Source organism: Lissotriton vulgaris, chromosome 2_1, assembly GCF_964263255.1.
Source record: "Lissotriton vulgaris chromosome 2_1, aLisVul1.2, whole genome shotgun sequence".
In the NCBI taxonomy this organism is placed as follows: Eukaryota; Metazoa; Chordata; class Amphibia; order Caudata; family Salamandridae; genus Lissotriton; species Lissotriton vulgaris.
Window position 1 is genome coordinate 257081919 of NC_141687.1, and position 23797 is coordinate 257105715.

At 45.6% G+C, this 23797-nt stretch overlaps 1 protein-coding gene across 7 annotated transcripts in view; it reads left to right on the top strand.

The window, feature by feature from the left end:
• Window positions 1–23797, top strand: part of ACACA (acetyl-CoA carboxylase alpha) — a 1131726-nt gene that overhangs the window by 1056990 nt on the left and 50939 nt on the right. For all 7 annotated transcript variants that reach the window (XM_086954890.1, XM_086954892.1, XM_086954891.1 and 4 more), the window contains one exon: window positions 4271–4441. In XM_086954890.1, the coding sequence (XP_086811016.1) occupies window positions 4271–4441 (171 nt within the window). The remainder of the gene's footprint in view (window positions 1–4270; window positions 4442–23797) is intronic.

The window sequence follows — 23797 nt, forward strand, 5'->3', positions numbered from 1 at the left end:
ACGCAATCTTTTCAGATAAGGTGAGCCTCTGTTCCCTCCTCTTCTGTACTGCTTTCCAGACGCTTATTCCATGCCTAATATTCAGTACTTTCTCATGTGATTGCAAGTTTTTTCATGCATATATGAATGTTGGCATTGTATTATGTGAATGTATATATTTGATATGTACAAACAGATGTTACAAATAGCGTCTTCCAAGCATTATTTCGGTACTGCTATCTACTCTGATTCAGGCATGTGAATCTATGAAAGACACCCTAATACTGGAGAAGAACAATAGTTACTTACCTGTAATCTGTGGTTCTCCAGTATTGGTGTCTTTCATAGATTCACATGCAACCCGCCCACCTCCCCTCAGAGGCTCTTAGGATAGGATGTTTTTAGCTTCACCCCTGTGCAAGAAAATCGCAGAGCCTGAGCCTCTGGGGAGAACATTCTGGTGGGTGCTGTCGCCTGATTGGCTGCAGTTTGGACTATACAAAATGACTAGGATATTACCAAGTTTTTCTAAGGATATTATTGCATATTATTTCTTTTTATATACTGTGAGACTCCCACTCCGACGACGGGGAATGATTCAGGCATGTGAATCTATGAAAGACGCCAATACTGGAGAACCACAGATTACAGGTAAGTAACTATTATTCTTCACAGCCCCATCCTGCCTGCCCACAGGCATTAGCTACACTTCAAGGTTGGCCAGGAGCACTCTCAAGTCACTGTGGTTCCATTTAGTCTACCAGCGCCTCTAGGGTGTACACCAAGCTAATGGCAGTGGTTGCAGCTCATCTGCGCTGGTTAGGGGTGTCAGTCTTCTTCCTATCTCTACGACTGGCTGTTGAGGGCGTCTTCGCCCCAGGCTGTTATCTCCCACATCCAGACTACAGCGGCCCTCATGCGATCGCGGGGTTTCTCTTCAAACGTGCCTAAGTCACTTCTGACGCCTTCTCAGACGCTCCTTTTCATCTGAGCTTTTCTGGACACAGTGCAGCTTCTGGCTTATCTTCCAGAGCAGCAAGTCCAGGATCTTCAGGCTATGATACTGATGTTTCAGTCTTTATCCTGGATTTCGGTGAGAATTACTTTGAGGCTGCTGGGACTCTGGCTTCCAGCATCCTGTTGGTAAATCATGTCAGATAGTGTATACAGGCTATGCAGTGAAACCTGAAGTTCCAGTGGGCGCACCATGAGGGTAATCTCTCTGACATGGTCCAGATCTCGGTGGGAACTGCAAAGGACCTATGGGGGTGGCTAACTAACTGCGATTGGGTTTGAGGCGACCCTTTTCCCTTCCCCTACCAGATCTCTCAGTAGTGGCAGATGTGTTACTTCTGGGATGGGGCGACCATCTGGGAGAGGTGGAGATCTGGGGACACTGCTCTCTAGGTAGTCGAGGCTCCAAATCAGATTGTTGGAGCATCGAGCTTTTCTCTTGGCGTTGAAAGCTTTTCTACCCTCTGTCAAGGGGAAGTTAGTGCAAGTGTTCACGGACAACACCACTGTTGTGTGGTACTACAACAAGCAGGGCAGGGTGGGGTTGTGGACTCTTTGACTAGAGGCCCTGCGTCTCTGGATATCGCTGGTACAGCAGGGCATAACCCTGGTGGTTCAACATCTGGCAGGTTCTCTGTACGCCAGGGCAGACAAACTCAGCAGTCGAGGCCTAGCGGATCACAATGGTGTCTCCAGTCAGAGTTGGCACAAGGTCACTTTCAGCAGTAGGGAAAGCCTTGGTTAGATCGGTTTGCCTCCGAAGAGAACGCGCAATTTCAGCAGTTTTGCGTCCTGGAGTTTACAAGGCGGCTATTGCTCTGGAGCGCTTTTCGTCACTAGCGGAGCTCAGGCCTTCTATACGCCTTTCTGCCCATAGCACTTCTGGCCAGAGTTCTCAAGAAAATCACCAACAACCGGGCTCAAGTCATTCTTGTGGCTTCAGATTGGGCACGGAGAGTCTAGTATCTAGAGCTTCTTTAAATGAGCATTGATCTTCCAATCAGGCTGGCCCTTTGGGAGGATCTTCTGTCGTAGCAGCAGGGGAGGGCCCTCCAACTGAACCTGTCAACTCTCCGCCTGCTTGCGTGGAGATTGAGCGGTGACAGATGATTGTTTTCCCAAAGCATGTAATGTTATTTTGGGAGCCAGACGGCCCTCCACTAAGACGGTATATGCCTACCATTGGCAAAAATCTGTAAAATATTGTATTGACCGTCTCTCTGCTTCTCTATCTAAAATTGTTCTTCTTGCCCAGCAGGGCTCTGCTTAGGGTACTCGTAAGGGTTATCTTTCTCCTCTGCCCTTTTTCTTGCGGCTGCCTGACCAACCCTCTTTGTTCAAATCCACTATTGTAAATAGATTCTTTAAAGGGCTTGTACATATGTTTCCTCCTACGCCCCTTTATCATGCCGCAGCGGCACCTTAATTTAATTCTCACTTTTCTTACGTGTGCTCCGTTTGAGCCTTTGTACAATTGTGTCCTTGGCTGCTTACCATCAAGACAGCCTTTCTAGTGGTGATAACTTCTGCCCAGAGGGTGAGTGAATTGCAGGCTTTGTCATGCAAGCCTCCCTACATGATGACATTTTTAAATAATGTGGTTCTTCGCACCCGTGCCTCATTCCTACCAAAGTTGGTGACCCCATTCCATCTTGGTCACTTGGTCACGCTGCCCACTATTTTTTCTCTTGTGTATCCCTGTAAGAAAGAGGAGGGTCTCCAGCATCTGAACTCAAAAAGTGCGTTGTCGTTCTACCTTGACTGTACAGAAGAGTTCCTGGTGGACAACCAACTCTTTGTGGGTTGCTTGAGAGCTAAAAAAGGTTGAGCAGTGCAGAAACTAACCATTTTGCGCTGGGCTGTTATCTGCTACTCCCTGGCTAGGAAGCAGCATCCTGAGGGCTTACCGGCCCATTCTTCGAGGGGAAAAGCTGCAACCACGCATTGGCTTGTGGTGTCCCAGCCCTGGATATCTGCCAGGCAGCAAGGTGGGCATCCCAGCTTTACTACCTGTACAGTCAGGCCCGCACGGATGGCATTTCACTCATTCGGTCCTGCAGGACTTTTTCGTTTAGAAAATCTGTCCGCAGCCCACTGCCAGGGTGGCATTGCTTGGGTATCTATTCAAAGGTAAGGAATCTTCAGCTAGAAGTCACTATTAGATGAACAAGTTACTTACCTTCGGAATGCATTATCAAGTAAAGACAATATCTAGTTGCAGATTCCTTACAGACCCACCCATGCCTCCCCGCTCTGTGGACACTTTTTTGTAAGGCCAAGGTTTTCCCTTTTCAGGGCCCTAGTTGTGAAACACACACACATCGGTTCCCTTCATGGCTGTGCACTTCTGGTGTGGAAAAAGTTAAAAGGAATTGATGTCTGCGCACCTGGGTGGTGCCTATATAGTTGACCACGACGTCACAACTGACGCTAAGGACGATGTCACCCAGAGCAGAATGGAAATACCTGACAGCATGCAGGGGTACTGCCCCAGCAAATGTTTACGGATCCAGGTTGATGCCTGGGAAATTCAAAGGTAACAAATCTTCAGCTACATAATGTCACCGAAGGTAAGTAACTTGTTCTTCTGTCAGCAGATATATTGTCACCCTTAAACTTTTGTAAAAATTCATCTATTCAAGTTGTCAAGTATGTAACTCGCAGGCCTCAGACAATATTCATGTACTATATAAACCGTTTTCCTTAAATTTGGGGTTGAGTTCATTCTAAATAGAAATATAAAATAAGTAAGGCCTCATCTGCACCCATAACTGCAGCAGACCCGGATTGTGGCACCTACAAACCATATCTATGCAGGCGATTTTTAAGAAAGGCTTTGATTTTAAAGTAAGGCAGAATTGAATGGTCTACCTTGGAAAAGAGCAGTTTGTGATTTTAAAAAAAAAACCTTCGGTATCAGAAAAGTCTTTCTGATGCACGCCACTTGCATGCAACTTTGCTTGTGAAAAGATTTATATTGATTGGGTGCTGCTCCACCATGCCATTTGAGCACTCCTCGTTTTTCTCTTACTCGGTGGTGAGTTTTGCATAGCGCACCGTACAAACTAAATTGCTCCTGGCCCTAATCTATTATTTGCAAAGCTGAGGGAATATGTGAAATCAGTTGATTGTCATTTTAGGATGCCAGCAGTTCCCCAAAAAGCAGAGGTCTCGTTCCACGCTTGTCGGGTAACACTTTTAGCCCTGTTTTCAGCATTTCTTTGACAAGACATCTGGTTGATTTGCACCCTATGATATCCTGTTCTGTCCCTTGCAGGACATTTTGGAGTGGAAAACCTCTCGGACCTTCTTCTATTGGCGGCTGAGGCGGCTCTTGTTGGAAGACGTTGTCAAGAAGAAAATTCATGGTGCTAACCCCGAGCTGACGGATGGCCAGATCCAAGCTATGCTGAGGCGCTGGTTTGTGGAAGTGGAGGGCACAGTGAAGGTAAAGTGGGATGCGAAGTTGTGAATCCCTGTGAATCAATATCAGCAGAACATTCTCAGCCACTCCAGGAAATAGGACTTACCTAATTTGCAAACAATGCCAACAGGACCTAGCAGATTCTGTGTCAAGGGAACTCCCTCTTCACCAACAGCAGCAGTCAGGCTCCTGATTTGCTTTCTGTGACTATATTAGAGAACATGCTCGGTAAGGGACGAGTATTCACACCCATAATTTTTCCATCCCGACGCTCTTTGGTTTTACCCAAGAGGGCTGCAGGCGGTTGTGCAGCTCCTTCTACAATATGGATCACACATGCACACCTGGGCTTTCCTCATTTGTAAGGGGGTTCAGCTGCGCGCTTATAACGTCATTTTTCATATTTGTCGGTCAAAGTTGTATAACACTAAAGGTGCACCAAAGCTCATCACTAACTAAAGTAAATAATAAAACACATCATGAAGACAATATCCGTCATAGATCTAAACTCAAAAGGCCAGTCACAGGATGCATGTCTTGCACAGTCTGTGAAAGCACTCAACACTTGAGGTCTAAGTTAAAGTTGTGTGGTAACAGAAAATCCTTGAATTTGTGGAGGCATTGGTAAATCCTCTGTTGCACGATTCTTCCCTGGTGGAGAATCAACCTGTAGAATCACCGCTGCCTCAAGGATCATATGGTGGCAGTAATTTGCAGAAGAATTCACCATGGTGGAGAATTTCCCAGCACACGATCTATCACTTGTTCTAGAAATCTCAGGATTAGTATTAGACTTTTGCGAAAGGTGGGTGGTTTATGTGAAGTAAAGGCAAATAGATCCGCTCTTTGTAAGAATGGGTTGGCCAGACCTGACTAAATGTTTAAATTGATTTTCAATTAAGGAACCTAGATGTGCTTTCAGTCAGGATTAGTGGGTGAGTTCTGAATACGCATGTCTGACTCTATTACGGGTAGAGGTATCAGACTTCACAAGCATGAAATTAGTCCGATTTCATTAAGGGTGATTGAATACACTTTTGCTGAGGAAGCTCTGTTTCTCTTTCGCTAATGAGAAGTTTATAATATTTAAATAATATAGATGCAGATGTAAAGATACATTTTCACTATAAATGAGTGGAGGGATTTCACTACAGATGGTTTGGATTGGTTTTCCTTAGAGTGGTTGGATAAGATTTCACTACCGATAGGAGGATGAGCTTGGGTGGGATTGTTTTCATTAAGGCTGAGCTTATCCACCTTCACCAAGCATGGGTGAATCTTCTATCCACGTGCATTGAATCCTCTAACAAAATAAGCGATTTGACCTAAGATGTTCCAGTGGATTTAACCCACATAGGCTAAAGTGGGGGAGACCTCTAAATATGGCAGATATTTCCCTATCCACTTGGCCAAAGTGATACACCCAAGAACAGCAGAAATACAATTTTGGCCAGCCTAAGTCTCACCAGGCCCCATGGCCAGTGCTATTCCCTGAGATCTCGTACTAAAAATAGCTCCGCCCTGTCATTAGTGCTGATGTCTTTGGATAAGCCCTGGGAGTACTATGTGGAGGATGCACAGGTTTAAAGTCAAAAGTATCCCCGGACAAACTCAGTTTTGACCCTGTATGTAAGAAAGTCTTAACTGCTGATTGAATTATTTGTGTTATGAAATAAAGTTAGACTCATACCAAATAAAACATCGATTAAAACATCTATTATCCCAGTTCAACTTGACATGGTCAAGATTTTCCAGTTGTGTTGGGACCTATGGTCTTCATGTCCCTTGTACTAGGTACATTTGTCACTAGATGAACTGGCCAAGATCAAACAATTCCAGTCCCCAGTGAGACCTGAATAACCTTCTTTTAGGGATAGGAAAACAAAAAGGGTTAACAAAAGTCTGTGGGGTATGTACTGCATGGGGGACCACGCTGTTTCTGTTTCAGGGTTAGGATCTCTCAGTGCTTAATTTGTAATATAATGAGTGGCGGTGCCCAAAGCACTGCTCAAAATAAAGCGGGTGTTGCTATTAAATGTTAAATGTTGCCACACTGAATACCTCTTTAAGCCACTGCCCAACAATCCCTGTCCCTCTGTCGCACTCCTGCAGGCTCCTGCTGTCTCCCTTGTCAACGGTGCTTCTGTCTTCTCTTCCTTCTTTGTTGTTTGTGTGTTTTCCCCTCTCTTGCTCTCGGGGAATGTCTGATAATGAAAAATAAGTGCCGATGGCCCCCACACGGCCCAAATAATAATGCCAGTGGCCCCCACCGGCAACCACCACCTCAAATTAATCACTAGATCTTCTAGACTTTGGGAGATGGAGCCTGATCTGCTGCCAAGAGTAGTTAAGGATGTGCTGTGGAATACTAGAGTTGATGTCTGAGTGATGGACTTTGGTCAAGGAACCAATGGGACATGCCAAAAACACGTTGGTTTATGTAGACTGAACCATGGTCCTTCTCTTAGCAGGTCTGATTAATACAACTAGAGAAGCATTGCCACGTCATCTCTAACCTGGCTTGGTTTATGGCATTACCACTTCATCTCTAGCCTGGCTTGGTTTATGGAACGTGAAGAGCAATAGGCACTTCATCTCTAGGCAGCCTGGTTCATGAAACTAGAAGAGCAATAGCCACTTCATCTCTAGGCAGCCTGGTTCATGAAACTAGAAGAGCAATAGCCACTTCATCTCTTGGCAGCCTGGTTTATGAAACTAGAAGAGCAATAGCCACGTCATCTCTAGGCAGCCTGGTTCATGAAACTAGAAGAGCAATAGCCACTTCATCTCTAGGCAGCCTGGTTTATGAAACTAGAAGAGCAATAGCCACTTCATCTCTAGGCAGCCTGGTTCATGAAACTAGAAGAGCAATAGCCACTTCATCTCTAGGCAGCCTGGTTTATGAAACTAGAACAGCAATAGCACCTTCATCTCTAGGCAGCCTGGTTCATGAAACTAGAAGAGCAATAGCCACTTCATCTCTAGGCAGCCTGGTTTATGAAACGAGAAGAGCAATAGCCACTTCATCTCTAGGCAGCCTGGTTTATGAAACTAGAAGAGAAATAGCCACTTCATCTCTAGGCAGCCTGGTTCATGAAACTAGAAGAGCAATAGCCACTTCATCTCTTGGCAGCCTGGTTTATGAAACTAGAAGAGCAATAGCCACTTCATCTCTAGGCAGCCTGGTTCATGAAACTAGAAGAGCAATAGCCACTTCATCTCTAGGCAGCCTGGTTTATGAAACTAGAAGAGCAATAGCCACTTCATCTCTAGGCAGCCTGGTTCATGAAACTAGAAGAGCAATAGCCACTTCATCTCTAGGCAGCCTGGTTTATGAAACTAGAAGAGCAATAGCCCCTTCATCTCTAGGCAGCCTGGTTTATGAAACTAGAACAGCAATAGCCCCTTCATCTCTAGGCAGCCTGGTTCATGAAACTAGAAGAGCAATAGCCACTTCATCTCTAGGCAGCCTGGTTTATGAAACTAGAAGAGCAATAGCCACTTCATCTCTAGGCAGCCTGGTTCATGAAACTAGAAGAGCAACAGCCACTTCATCTCTAAGCAGCCTGGTTCATGAAACTAGAAGAGCAATAGCCACTTCATCTCTAGGCAGCCTGGTTCATGAAACTAGAAGAGCAATAGCCACTTCATCTCTAGGCAGCCTGGTTCATGAATCTAGAAGAGCAATAGCCACTTCATCTCTAGGCAGCCTGGTTGATGAGACTAGAAGAGCAATAGCCACTTCATCTCTATGCAGTCTGGTTCATGAAACTAGAAGAGCAATAGCCACTTCATCTCTAGGCAGCCTGGTTTATGAAACTAGAAGAGAAATAGCCACTTCATCTCTATACAGTCTGGTTCATGAAACTAGAAGAGCAATAGCCACTTCTTCTCTAGGCAGCCTGGTTCATGAAACTAGAAGAGCAATAGCCACTTCATCTCTATGCAGTCTGGTTCATGAAACTAGAAGAGCAATAGCCACTTCATCTCTAGGCAGCCTGGTTCATGAAACTAGAAGAGCAATAGCCACTTCATCTCTATGCAGTCTGGTTCATGTAACTAGAAGAGCAATAGCCACTTCATCTCTAGGCAGCCTGGTTTATGAAACTAGAAGAGCAATAGCCACTTCATCTCTATGCAGTCTGGTTCATGAAACTAGAAGAGCAATAGCCACTTCTTCTCTAGGCAGCCTGGTTCATGAAACTAGAAGTGCAATAGCCACTTCATCTCTAGGCAGTCTGGGTTATGAAACTAGAAGAGCAATAGCCACTTCATCTCTATGCAGCCTGGTTCATGAAACTAGAAGAGCAATAGCCACTTCATCTCTGGGCAGCCTGGTGTATGAAACTAGAAGAGCAATAGCCACTTCATCTCTAGGCAGCCTGGTTTATGAAACTAGAAGAGCAATAGCCACTTCATCTCTAGGCAGCCTGGTTCATGAAACTAGAAGAGCAATAGCCACTTCATCTCTAGGCAGTCTAGTTCATGAAACTAGAAGAGCAATAGCCACTTCATCTCTAGGCAGCCTGGTTTATGAAACTAGAAGAGCAATAGCCACTTCATCTCTAGGCAGCCTGGTTCATGAAACTAGAAGAGCAATAGCCACTTCATCTCTAAGCAGCCTGGTTCATGAAACTAGAAGAGCAATAGCCACTTCATCTCTAGGCAGCCTGGTTCGTGAAACTAGAAGAGCAATAGCCACTTCATCTCTATGCAGTCTGGTTCATGAAACTAGAAGAGCAATAGCCACTTCTTCTCTAGGCAGCCTGGTTCATGAACCTAGAAGAGCAATAGCCACTTCATCTCTAGGCAGCCTGGTTCATGAAACTAGAAGAGCAATAGCCACTTCATCTCTAGGCAGCCTGGTTCATGAAACTAGAAGAGCAATAGCCACTTCATCTCTGGGCAGCCTGGTGTATGAAACTAGAAGAGCAATAGCCACTTCATCTCTATGCAGTCTGGTTCATGAAACTAGAAGAGCAATAGCCACTTCATCTCTAGGCAGCCTGGTTTATGAAACTAGAAGAGCAATAGCCACTTCATCTCTAGGCAGCCTGGTTCATGAAACTAGAAGAGCAATAGCCACTTCATCTCTATGCAGTCTGGTTCATGAAACTAGAAGAGCAATAGCCACTTCATCTCTAGGCAGCCTGGTTCATGAAACTAGAAGAGCAATAGCCACTTCATCTCTATGCAGTCTGGTTCATGAAACTAGAAGAGCAATAGCCACTTCATCTCTAGGCAGCCTGGTTTATGAAACTAGAAGAGCAATAGCCACTTCATCTCTATACAGTCTGGTTCATGAAACTAGAAGAGCAATAGCCACTTCTTCTCTAGGCAGCCTGGTTCATGAAACTAGAAGAGCAATAGCCACTTCATCTCTATGCAGTCTGGTTCATGAAACTAGAAGAGCAATAGCCACTTCATCTCTATGCAGTCTGGTTCATGAAACTAGAAGAGCAATAGCCACTTCATCTCTATGCAGTCTGGTTCATGAAACTAGAAGAGCAATAGCCACTTCACCTCTAGGCAGTCTGGTTCATGTAACTAGAAGAGCAATAGCCACTTCATCTCTAGGCAGCCTGGTTCATAAACTAGAAGAGCAATAGCCACTTCATCTCTTGGCAGCCTGGTTCATGAAACTAGAAGAGCAATAGCCACTTCATCTCTAGCCTGGCTTGGTTCATGAAACTAGAAGAGCAATAGCCACTTCATCTCTAGCCTGGCTTGGTTCATGAAACTAGAAGAGCAATAGCCACTTCATCTCTAGGCAGCCTGGTTCATGAAACTAGAAGAGCAATAGCCACTTCATCTCTAGGCAGCCTGGTTTATGAAACTAGAAGAGCAATAGCCACTTCATCTCTAGGCAGCCTGGTTTATGAAACTAGAAGAGTAATAGCCACTTCATCTTTAGGCAGCCTGGTTCATGAAACTAGAAGAGCAATAGCCACTTCATCTCTAGGCAGCCTGGTTCATGAAACTAGAAGAGCAATAGCCACTTCATCTCTGGGCAGCCTGGTGTATGAAACTAGAAGAGCAATAGCCACTTCATCTCTATGCAGTCTGGTTCATGAAACTAGAAGAGCAATAGCCACTTCATCTCTAGGCAGCCTGGTTTATGAAACTAGAAGAGCAATAGCCACTTCATCTCTAGGCAGCCTGGTTCATGAAACTAGAAGAGCAATAGCCACTTCATCTCTATGCAGTCTGGTTCATGAAACTAGAAGAGCAATAGCCACTTCATCTCTAGGCAGCCTGGTTTATGAAACTAGAAGAGCAATAGCCACTTCATCTCTAGGCAGCCTGGTTTATGAAACTAGAAGAGCAATAGCCACTTCATCTCTAGGCAGCCTGGTTCATGAAACTAGAAGAGCAATGGCCACTTCATCTCTAGGCAGCCTGGTTCATGAAACTAGAAGAGCAATAGCCACTTCATCTCTAGGCAGCCTGGTTTATGAAACTAGAAGAGCAATAGCCACTTCTGCTCTATGCAGCCTGGTTCATGAACCTAGAGGAGCAATAGCCACTTCATCTCTAGGCAGCCTGGTTCATGAAACTAGAAGAGCAATAGCCACTTCATCTCTAGGCAGCCTGGTTCATGAAACTAGAAGAGCAATAGCCACTTCATCTCTGGGCAGCCTGGTGTATGAAACTAGAAGAGCAATAGCCACTTCATCTCTATGCAGTCTGGTTCATGAAACTAGAAGAGCAATAGCCACTTCATCTCTAGGCAGCCTGGTTTATGAAACTAGAAGAGCAATAGCCACTTCATCTCTAGGCAGCCTGGTTCATGAAACTAGAAGAGCAATAGCCACTTCATCTCTATGCAGTCTGGTTCATGAAACTAGAAGAGCAATAGCCACTTCATCTCTAGGCAGCCTGGTTCATGAAACTAGAAGAGCAATAGCCACTTCATCTCTAGGCAGCCTGGTTTATGAAACTAGAAGAGCAATAGCCACTTCATCTCTAGGCAGCCTGGTTCATGAAACTAGAAGAGCAATAGCCACTTCATCTCTAGGCAGCCTGGTTCATGAAACTAGAAGAGCAATAGCCACTTCATCTCTAGGCAGCCTGGTTCATGAAACTAGAAGAGCAATAGCCACTTCATCTCTATGCAGTCTGGTTCATGAAACTAGAAGAGCAATAGTCACTTCATCTCTAGGCAGCCTGGTTTATGAAACTAGAAGAGCAATAGCCACTTCATCTCTATGCAGCCTGGTTCATGAAACTAGAAGAGCAATAGCCACTTCTTCTCTAGGCAGCCTGGTTCATGAAACTAGAAGAGCAATAGCCACTTCATCTCTAGGCAGCCTGGTTCATGAAACTAGAAGAGCAATAGCCACTTCATCTCTATGCAGTCTGGTTCATGAAACTAGAAGAGCAATAGCCACTTCATCTCTATGCAGTCTGGTTCATGATACTAGAAGAGCAATAGCCACTTCATCTCTAGGCAGCCTGGTTTGTGAAACTAGAAGAGCAATAGCCACTTCATCTCTAGGCAGCCTGGTTTATGAAACTAGAAGAGCAATAGCCACTTCATCTCTAGGCAGCCTGGTTCATGAAACTAGAAGAGCAATAGCCACTTCATCTCTAGGCAGCCTGGTTCATGAAACTAGAAGAGCAATAGCCACTTCATCTCTAGGCAGCCTGGTTCATGAAACTAGAAGAGCAATAGCCACTTCATCTCTGGGCAGCCTGGTGTATGAAACTAGAAGAGCAATAGCCACTTCATCTCTATGCTAGCCACTTCATCTCTATGCAGTCTGGTTCATGAAACTAGAAGAGCAATAGCCACTTCATCTCTAGGCAGCCTGGTTTATGAAACTAGAAGAGCAATAGCCACTTCATCTCTAGGCAGCCTGGTTCATGAAACTAGAAGAGCAATAGCCACTTCATCTCTATGCAATCTGGTTCATGAAACTAGAAGAGCAATAGCCACTTCATCTCTGGGCAGCCTGGTTTATGAAACTAGAAGAGCAATAGCCACTTCATCTCTGGGCAGCCTGGTTTATGAAACTAGAAGAGCAATAGCCACTTCATCTCTAGGCAGCCTGGTTTATGAAACTAGAAGAGCAATAGCCACTTCATCTCTAGGCAGCCTGGTTTATGAAACTAGAAGAGCAATAGCCACTTCATCTCTAGGCAGCCTGGTTTATGAAACTAGAAGAGCAATAGCCACTTCATCTCTAGGCAGCCTGGTTCATGAAACTAGAAGAGCAATAGCCACTTCATCTCTAGGCAGCCTGGTTCATGAAACTAGAAGAGCAATAGCCACTTCATCTCTAGGCAGCCTGGTTCATGAAACTAGAAGAGCAATAGCCACTTCATCTCTATGCAGTCTGGTTCATGAAAGTAGAAGAGCAATAGCCACTTCATCTCTAGGCAGCCTGGTTTATGAAACTAGAAGAGCAATAGCCACTTCATCTCTATGCAGCCTGGTTCATGAAACTAGAAGAGCAATAGCCACTTCTTCTCTAGGCAGCCTGGTTCATGAAACTAGAAGAGCAATAGCCACTTCATCTCTAGGCAGCCTGGTTCATGAAACTAGAAGAGCAATAGCCAATTCATCTCTATGCAGTCTGGTTCATGAAACTAGAAGAGCAATAGCCACTTCATCTCTATGCAGTCTGGTTCATGAAACTAGAAGAGCAATAGCCACTTCATCTCTAGGCAGCCTGGTTCATGAAACTAGAAGAGCAATAGCCACTTCATCTCTAGCCTGGCTTGGTTCATGAAACTAGAAGAGCAATAGCCACTTCATCTCTAGCCTGGCTTGGTTCATGAAACTAGAAGAGCAATAGCCACTTCATCTCTAGGCAGCCTGGTTCATGAAACTAGAAGAGCAATAGCCACTTCATCTCTAGGCAGCCTGGTTTATGAAACTAGAAGAGCAATAGCCACTTCATCTCTAGGCAGCCTGGTTTATGAAACTAGAAGAGTAATAGCCACTTCATCTCTAGGCAGCCTGGTTCATGAAACTAGAAGAGCAATAGCCACTTCATCTCTAGGCAGCCTGGTTCATGAAACTAGAAGAGCAATAGCCACTTCATCTCTGGGCAGCCTGGTGTATGAAACTAGAAGAGCAATAGCCACTTCATCTCTATGCAGTCTGGTTCATGAAACTAGAAGAGCAATAGCCACTTCATCTCTAGGCAGCCTGGTTTATGAAACTAGAAGAGCAATAGCCACTTCATCTCTATGCAGTCTGGTTCATGAAACTAGAAGAGCAATAGCCACTTCATCTCTAGGCAGCCTGGTTTATGAAACTAGAAGAGCAATAGCCACTTCATCTCTAGGCAGCCTGGTTTATGAAACTAGAAGAGCAATAGCCACTTCATCTCTAGGCAGCCTGGTTCATGAAACTAGAAGAGCAATAGCCACTTCATCTCTAGGCAGCCTGGTTCATGAAACTAGAAGAGCAATAGCCACTTCATCTCTAGGCAGCCTGGTTTATGAAACTAGAAGAGCAATAGCCACTTCTGCTCTAGGCAGCCTGGTTCATGAACCTAGAAGAGCAATAGCCACTTCATCTCTAGGCAGCCTGGTTCATGAAACTAGAAGAGCAATAGCCACTTCATCTCTAGGCAGCCTGGTTCATGAAACTAGAAGAGCAATAGCCACTTCATCTCTGGGCAGCCTGGTGTATGAAACTAGAAGAGCAATAGCCACTTCATCTCTATGCAGTCTGGTTCATGAAACTAGAAGAGCAATAGCCACTTCATCTCTATGCAGTCTGGTTCATGAAACTAGAAGAGCAATAGCCACTTCATCTCTAGGCAGCCTGGTTTATGAAACTAGAAGAGCAATAGCCACTTCATCTCTAGGCAGCCTGGTTTATGAAACTAGAAGAGCAATAGCCACTTCATCTCTAGGCAGCCTGGTTCATGAAACTAGAAGAGCAATAGCCACTTCATCTCTATGCAGTCTGGTTCATGAAACTAGAAGAGCAATAGCCACTTCATCTCTAGGCAGCCTGGTTCATGAAACTAGAAGAGCAATAGCCACTTCATCTCTAGGCAGCCTGGTTTATGAAACTAGAAGAGCAATAGCCACTTCATCTCTAGGCAGCCTGGTTCATGAAACTAGAAGAGCAATAGCCACTTCATCTCTAGGCAGCCTGGTTCATGAAACTAGAAGAGCAATAGCCACTTCATCTCTAGGCAGCCTGGTTCATGAAACTAGAAGAGCAATAGCCACTTCATCTCTATGCAGTCTGGTTCATGAAACTAGAAGAGCAATAGTCACTTCATCTCTAGGCAGCCTGGTTCATGAAACTAGAAGAGCAATAGCCACTTCATCTCTAGGCAGCCTGGTTCATGAAACTAGAAGAGCAATAGCCACTTCTTCTCTAGGCAGCCTGGTTCATGAAACTAGAAGAGCAATAGCCACTTCATCTCTAGGCAGCCTGGTTCATGAAACTAGAAGAGCAATAGCCACTTCATCTCTATGCAGTCTGGTTCATGAAACTAGAAGAGCAATAGCCACTTCATCTCTATGCAGTCTGGTTCGTGAAACTAGTAGAGCAATAGCCACTTCATCTCTAGGCAGCCTGGTTCGTGAAACTAGAAGAGCAATAGCCACTTCATCTCTAGGCAGCCTGGTTTATGAAACTAGAAGAGCAATAGCCACTTCATCTCTAGGCAGCCTGGTTCATGAAAATAGAAGAGCAATAGCCACTTCATCTCTAGGCAGCCTGGTTCATGAAACTAGAAGAGCAATAGCCACTTCATCTCTAGGCAGCCTGGTTCATGAAACTAGAAGAGCAATAGCCACTTCATCTCTGGGCAGCCTGGTGTATGAAACTAGAAGAGCAATAGCCACTTCATCTCTATGCTAGCCACTTCATCTCTAAAAGTCTGGTTCATGAAACTAGAAGAGCAATAGCCACTTCATCTCTAGGCAGCCTGGTTTATGAAACTAGAAGAGCAATAGCCACTTCATCTCTAGGCAGCCTGGTTCATGAAACTAGAAGAGCAATATCCACTTCATCTCTATGCAATCTGGTTCATGAAACTAGAAGAGCAATAGCCACTTCATCTCTAGGCAGCCTGGTTTATGAAACTAGAAGAGCAATAGCCACTTCATCTCTAGGCAGCCTGGTTTATGAAACTAGAAGACCAATAGCCACTTCATCTCTAGGCAGCCTGGTTCATGAAACTAGAAGACCAATAGCCACTTCATCTCTAGGCAGCCTGGTTCATGAAACTAGAAGAGCAATAGCCACCTTATCTCTAGGCAGCCTGGTTTATGAAACTAGAAGAGCAATAGCCACTTCATCTCTAGGCAGCCTGGTTCATGAAACTAGAAGAGCAATAGCCACTTCATCTCTATGCAGTCTGGTTCATGAAACTAGAAGAGCAATAGCCACTTCATCTCTAGGCAGCCTGGTTTATGAAACTAGAAGAGCAATAGCCACTTCATCTCTATGCAGTCTGGTTCATGAAACTAGAAGAGCAATAGCCACTTCTTCTCTAGGCAGCCTGGTTCATGAAACTAGAAGAGCAATAGCCACTTCATCTCTAGGCAGTCTGGTTCATGAAACTAGAAGAGCAATAGCCACTTCATCTCTATGCAGTCTGGGTCATGAAACTAGAAGAGCAATAGCCACTTCATCTCTAGGCAGCCTGGTTTGTGAAACTAGAAGAGCAATAGCCACTTCATCTCTAGGCAGCCTGGTTTATGAAACTAGAAGAGCAATAGCCACTTCATCTCTACGCAGCCTGGTTCATGAAACTAGAAGAGCAATAGCCACTTCATCTCTAGGCAGCCTGGTTCATGAAACTAGAAGAGCAATAGCCACTTCATCTCTAGGCAGCCTGGTTCATGAAACTAGAAGAGCAATAGCCACTTCATCTCTAGGCAGCCTGGTTCATGAAACTAGAAGAGCAATAGCCACTTCCTCTCTAGGCAGCCTGGTTTATGAAACTAGAAGAGCAATAGCCACTTCATCTCTAGGCAGCCTTGTTTATGCATATGGACGAGCACCACAACTTCATAGCTTTGCCACTTCATGTCCAGGTACAGCACTACCACTTAATGTCTCAGCTGGCTTAGTTTCTGCAACTAGAACAGCATCTTCTCTAGGACTGACTCGTTTAAGAAATTCTATATGTTACAGATGGAAAAATAGAAAATCATCCGTTATGAAAATAGTGCCCTCTTTAAGGTGCACAAATACAGGACATTCTCATTGTAATTTTTTTGCTGTGATGACAGAAAGGATAAAAGTGGTTTATATAAAGAAGACCATTTTTTACGTCCAGTGAATGGCACAATTCCCTGGCAAGTTTGCGGAGCTCTGGATTTTGCTTTTGTCTTTTAAACCAGATTAGTTCCTGTTCAGTAAGCTGTAGAGCGGCGCCTTGGACTGCTTTCCTACAGGCAGCGGTGTCATTTAGAGGGTCTGCTATGTCCTCCGAGTACAAGCCACATTCTGCTTCTGTGCTCTGACACAACTGGCATGAAGGTCTCCTTGGCAGGTGGCCCTGTGTTGTTCTGAGCTGTTCAGCTCCAAAGAGTGTCTAACAACTGGAAACCTCTGAGGCAGTTTACCTCCTTACTGGCATCTCATGAAGTTTATTTAGGATGGGATATTTCTCTCTCAGATTCATTGTATCAATACGCCTATGTTACACTCCACCATTTGTCCAAGGCTGGGGCACTCCAGCTGATGCAGAAGGGTGTAGACCGGCTGCTGAGACAAGTGTGTTTCTTGGAGCGCATAAGCACTTTCTGGCTGCCTTTGATGTTGCACTCATATTCTAGTCGACCCTTGCTATCTTTAAAACCCATTAAGCTCTGAGCATGGTATTTTCATAGACGCAGTAATTGGTTTGCTATCTACAGTGTCCTTTCCTTATGGGCTGAGGGTCTGAGTTTTGCACTGGACCATGAGGATGGTTGCCATCTCGAATATTGTACCACAGGTATGGAACTCACCCGACATACCTGAAGTGTAAAACAAAGTTCATCCTGGGCAGGGCAAGCTGCAGGTTTCACTTTCTTCCGCTTCGCCTCCCCCAGCCATCTTCTATTTTGATTTTATGCCTTGATTATTTACGTAACATATGTGGACGCATAGCTTAAGCCCTCTTTGTAGATTTGAATTACTGTCAGAGAACAAATATTACAGTGAAAAAGCATCTGCTTCTGATCAGTGTCCAAATGACTTGAAAAATATGCACGATGTATGGATCAATCTATATTTATCCATGTTTATTCAAGCGAATGTTCCATGGGCCTTTAATCAGCCACTCTCTAAGTGAAGATCAATTAATCATGCAGGTTAAGTGGTTTGACATGCTCTTTGCACCTTTGTGTGGTTAAATAGAGGGAAAATAGTATGATTATGTGTCACTGTTTGGAAAAGAACATTTTAGTATTAAATTTGCAATTAACCTAGTGAATTGATCGTTTAGGCCTGCCACTGCTGGGGTCACAAGCATATTTCACAACAGGCCTGCAGAGCATTAGATAATAACTTTGTTTTCTGGTGGAAATTCAGAATATTTCTCTTGAAGGGTCACTCAAGACATCCCATCATTTGCAAAATGTATCACTGGAGAAGTTAGCCGAGAACATTATTGGGGAAGTGCTAATTGCCCAAGATAACAATGGAGAAGGATGATTTGACAAGACTGCCTGGGCAATTAACAGAGTAATGCCCGTTAGGTATTGTTTGATAACATTGCCTATGACATTGTTGAGAAATGCCTTTACAGTATTGTTAGAGAAAATTGCCATGTATTTCTCTGCCCACCTTCTCAAATCACATCCGAAGATAGTTTTTCATTGTTAATTTGGACAGTCTTTTCTGATGATAACCAGTTGGCATTCTCCACTGAAGGTCACTTCCTAAAACTTTTGTATTGTAATCTTGTATTGCTTTTATACTGTTATTTTAGAAGACAGCGTTAGACTTCAGTAGAGAAGTGCCAGAGAATTCATCGAGACATCATCAGCGAAGTCCCCTTAAGACTGAGATGGTTGCCACAAATATTCTTAGAGAATTTCTTTGGATTATGTTTTGATAAGATGACCCACAGGGTCTCTTTGGGGATGTGATTGGAGGACATTTTCGAAGATGGCATAGAGCAGCCTTGGCGAAAACATTTCACTACATTGTGGTATTCAAAGTGTGTTTGTGGGTGGGTAGGGGAGGTGTTGGAGCACTCCTTAGGTGTGGGAAAGAGTCCCTTGGTGTTGGTTGGAGGTACAGTTGACGAGAGGCACCATGACACTGATCAGCCACCTTTGGGGCTAGATATTAATTCCTACAAAGGAAGTATTTACCTTTTCTGATGGATACATCTGCCAGTGGATTCCTCACATTGTGAATATCCCCCTGCGTCAGCAACATTCGGAACTTCTTTTGTAGCTTCGCGCCAACGTGGACGACGCCATAGAGGCACGGCATTGCGCGCGGCTCCGCTGACGTCACCGACTCCATAATAGGCCCACGTCGGCGTGATGACATCATTTCCCTTTTTTCCGCGTCGTCGATGGTAACGGTTTTTGAGGGATCCTCTGTAGCGTTGATAGTAACTTTGTTACTATTGTGATTTTCTGTGTCTTTTCCAGTGTTCTGACTCCTGTCGTGATGTGGACTAAGAAGACTGGTTTCAAGCTGTGTGGCAAATGCGGGAAGATGATGTCAATCACTGACCATGCAATACAGGAACCCTATGTGAAGGGTCCAGAGACCTGGTAGGTGTTGTATGGTTACTGCTTACTAAGTCAGTGTGTACCAAAAATATGTAAGAAAGAAAAATTTCTTTCTAGAGTCCCCTCACTCACCGGGGTTGCCCCACGGTGACATGCTTCATCATTGGGGCCATCCCAGTTCTCTACGAAAAGGGGCGTGCTGCGACAAGGCGACTACGCTGGAGCACTGGTTTTGTGAGATGACTATGTGTGGTGCAAGTGTGGTGATGGTGGAGTGGGTGTGGAATTAAAAATACCGTGCTAGTGGGCCTCAACAATTTATTTTGCTCCTAGTGTGGTATAAGAATTAAAAAGGGGTAACACTGTGTTCTAACTTTTACTGAGCTAGATCAGTGTTATGGTCAACATGTTTCAAGCTCCCCCAAGCTTTTCTTCAGGACCATACAGGGTCCAGCCCTGTATTGCCACTCCTGTTTTTCAAATGAAAGAAATGAAAAAAGTGTTGCTAAAAACTAATTATCAACATTAACCGCTGTTGTTGATAAAACATGCGTGTTGCTGTACATACGTTTTGTATTCTACTTGGAATTATAAAAGAGTGTTAGATTACACCCCATGGTCTTAGGCAAGGGCAGGAACGCCTCGTGGAAACATTGTTCCTATCGGCAGACCCGCTCGGTACTACCTGATGCTTCCTCACCCGACCGCATACCGGTTTCTACCATTTCTTTCATTTGAAAAACAGGAGTGGCAATACAGGGCTGGACCCTGTATGGTCCTGAAGAAAAGCTTGGGGGAGCTTGAAACATGTTGACCATAACACTGATCTAGCTCAGTAAAAGTTAGAACACAGTGTTACCCCTTTTTAATTCTTATACCACACTAGGAGCAAAATAAATTGTTGAGGCCCACTAGCACGGTATTTTTAATTCCACACCCACTCCACCTACACTTGCACCACACTTAGTCATCTCACAAAACCAGTGCTCCAGCGTAGTCGCCTTGTCGCAGCACGCCCCTTTTCGTAGAGAACTGGGATGGCCCCAATGATGAAGCATGTCACCGTGGGGCAACCCCGGTGAGTGAGGGGACTCTAGAAAGAAATTTTTCTTTCTTACATATTTTTGGTACACACTGACTTAGTAAGCAGTAACCATACAACACCTACCAGGTCTCTGGACCCTTCACATAGGGTTCCTGTATTGCATATACTGACTGGAGGCCGACCTGGTTTGGTTTAACCTCCTTCTCTCCCTCCCTTTTTGTTTATGTCAATCACTGACCCTCATGATGACTGCATATAGTGCCTGAGTCCAGATCACGACGTCCAAGTTTGTCATTCCTGTAGGAAGAGGAATCCAAAGGCCCTTCGTGAACGTGAGGCAAAGCTCCTGGTTGCCAAATTAAAAGGTAAAGAGGCCAAGAAGAGTTCGAGGTTCGAGGTCGCGATCGAGGCGGTCGAGGTCCTGGTCGAGGTCGGCTTCGAAGTCGTCATCAGGACATGCTTCCAGATCAACGAAGAAGAAACATAAGAAGAGGAAGCAAATGTCAAGGCACCATTCAGGGAAGGAGTAGGATTCGAGAGTGAAGTCGCCAAAGGAAAGGATATGGTATCTCCTTCTTGGGTGGGGGATTGGGAAGGTGAGGCCTTGCCCTTGGAGTCTCCGGAGCATTCACCGGCTCAGGCGTCGAATCCCTCTCCGGGTCCGTCTCGGTCTCCAGTCAGGAGGAGGAAGAGGTTCCTGTTCCTCGGGGTTCGACGACTCCAGCTCACCAGCCTGAGGAACAAGAGGAGTCGACTCTGGTGCAGCCTCCTCGAGAGCAGCCGGTTGGTTTGTATCCTCCTTTTCCGGGTCCAGAACATGACCCTTCGCAGTTCTTAAATGCCATGTATGGTGTTTATGCGAGAGCCATGTTCCCCCTCTGGAGCACCGGATGGTCCCATGGGTCCATTGGCATACAATTTGGGAGTTCCCCAAGCTTATGCTCCGGCGCCATTCTTGCCGTTTATGCTGGCGCCAACTCCGCCATGGCATCTCTCGGTGCCGCCGAAGTCATCAATGCCGTTTCCTGCGTCACCGGCTCCGGACCAACCTCGAAATCTTCGGCATAGTCTTCCAACTCGGAGTTCGACACCAGCTCTGGCTCCGTCTTCGACACCGGCCGCGGCTCCTTTGAAGTCGATTCGGGATCCGACGACGTCGCTCCAGAAGGAGAGGTCGAGGCGGGAAGCCCAGCGCCTTTTGGAGGAGCAGAGATATAGGGAAGCTGAGTTTGAAGAGGGTGAGCTTCAAGAGTCAGAGGACTTTTTTGATGATTTAAGGGAGGCAAGTGGACTGAAACTGTCCCCTGATTGGGATTTAACCTCGGTGTCGGCATCCCCTTCTAAAGATTTGGCCCCCTACCATGTGGTTATCAACAAGGCAGCGGATCTGCTGAATTTGACTCTGCCCACTGCGGAGTATAAATCAAACATTTTGACTGAAGTCCTCCATTCTCCCTCATCTGTGGTGGAACCTATGATTCCTTTTACTGATGCTTTAACAAATCCTATCCTGGAGGTGTGGAGTAGGTCTCTTACGGCTACTGCGGTTTCTAAGGCCGTTGCTAGGCGTTATAGAGTGGCTCCTGGGGATCCAGACTTTTTGTCCTTTCATCCTTTGTAGAGAGCTTAGCGGTTCAGGCGGCCTGCTCTAAAAGATCTGCAGGTGCTTTTCCCCGTGTACCTGGTGATAAGGATTCAAAAAAGCAGGACCAATCTGCTAAGAAAGTTTTTTCATCAGCAAGTATGGCCCTCAAATCTACTAATGCCACTTGCCTCCTGGGTCGTTATATCCATACCTTAATGGATATTGTAAAGCAATTGACCCCTAAACTTCCTGAAGAGGACAGAATTTTTTTTAATGAGGTGCTTGCTGACACTCAGGCTGCTGCTCGGCAGGTCATTCAGAGCGGAATGGACACAGCGGATTCTGTGGCTAGGGTCATGTGATCTTAGATTGCCACCAGAAAAGCTGCCTGGTTGATGACTTCCGAGTTCTCTACAGATGTTCAGGCTGCTTTAATGGATTTGCTCTTTGATGGCTCAGGCCTTTTTGGTAAAAAGGCGGATGCTGCATTGGAGAAGTTCAAAGACAGCAGGGCAACAGCTAGGTCTTTGGGGTTGCAGACTAGAGGGTCTGTGAGCAAAAGGTATAGGGGCTTTGGTAGATCTTCTTTTCGTCCCTACAAGCATTCACAACAGCAGCAGCAGCAACAACAAAATTCGTTGTATAAATCCTACAGGGGCAGGCAAAGAGCTCGACCTCGGGGACGTCAGGCATCCTCCTCCTCCTCTTCCTTTTCCCACCCCCCTCCTACAACAGCAAAGCAGCCCTAGATCCGCCATTCCGGATCATGCGGGTCCTGTGGGGGGCCGGCTTACTCATTTTCTACGGGATTGGCAATCAGTGACATCGGACCTTTGGGTTCTCAATCTCGTAGAGAATGGGTATGCTCTTCCCTTTCGGGAATTCCCCCAAATTACCCTCCTTGCCAAGGGTTTTGCACGGAGGACCACCTGCTGCTCCTGCAGGAGGAAGTCCTGGCACTGTTAAGAAAAGGTGCGATAGAGGTGGTTCCGGAGCAGGAAAGGGGTCAGGGATGCTACTCCCAGTATTTCCTGATCCCCAAGAAGGATGGCAGACTTCGTCCAATCCTGGACCTCAGGATCTTAACCCTTTACCTGAAGCAGAAGAAGTTGAAGATGCTCACCCTTGCACAGGTTCTTCAAGCGCTGCTGCAAGAAGACTGGATGGTGTCGATCGACTTGCATGAGGCATATTTCCACATCCCCATCCTGAAATCGCACAGGAAGTATCTCCGTTTTACGGTGGGTACGCAACATTACCATTTTGCGGTCCTTCCGTTTGGTCTTACTACTGCTCCTCGAGTCTTCACCAAGTGGATGGCTGTAGTGGCGGCACATCTCAGAAAGTCAGGAATACCGGTATTCCCTTATTTGGACGATTGGCTGATCAAAGCGAATCTCCAGAGAAGGTGCTCCATCATCTGCAGGTTACAACTCAGTTGTTGTACAGGATGGGTTTTTCAAAAAATGTGCCCAAATCTCTTCTGGTGCCCTCCCAGCGCAACCTGTTCATAGGTGCGGTACTGGATAGAACTGTATGTCGGGCATTTTCTCCTCCACAACGAATTCGCGACATACAGGAAACGATTCCTTTATTTCACTTTGGAGCGGTCGTTCCAGTCATGAACGTCCTTTGTCTGCTCGGTCTGATGGCTTCTTCCATTCTGTTGGTCAACCATGCACGCTGGCATATGAGGGCGCTCCAGTGGTGCCTCCGCAGGCAGTGGTATCAGCACAACGGAGATCTCAGGGAGTCAGGATCTCCAGAGACGCTGTAGCGGATCTGTCTTGGTGGAGTGTGGAAGGCAATCTGTCTCAAGGAAAGTCCTTTCAACTGCCTCCATCGGTGGCCACAGTGATAACGGATGCATCCACTCTAGGGTGGGGTGCTCATCTGGGGGATCTGGAGGTCAAGGGTCTTTGGTCTCCAGAGGAAAGGTTTCTTCACATCAACCTTCTAGAGTTACAGGCGATATGTCTGGCGCTCAAGGCCTTCCTCCCTTTCCTTCGCGGTCAGTCGGTTCAGGTCCTAACGGACAACACGACCGCGATGTGGTATGTCAACAAGCAGGGAGGAGTAGGGTCGC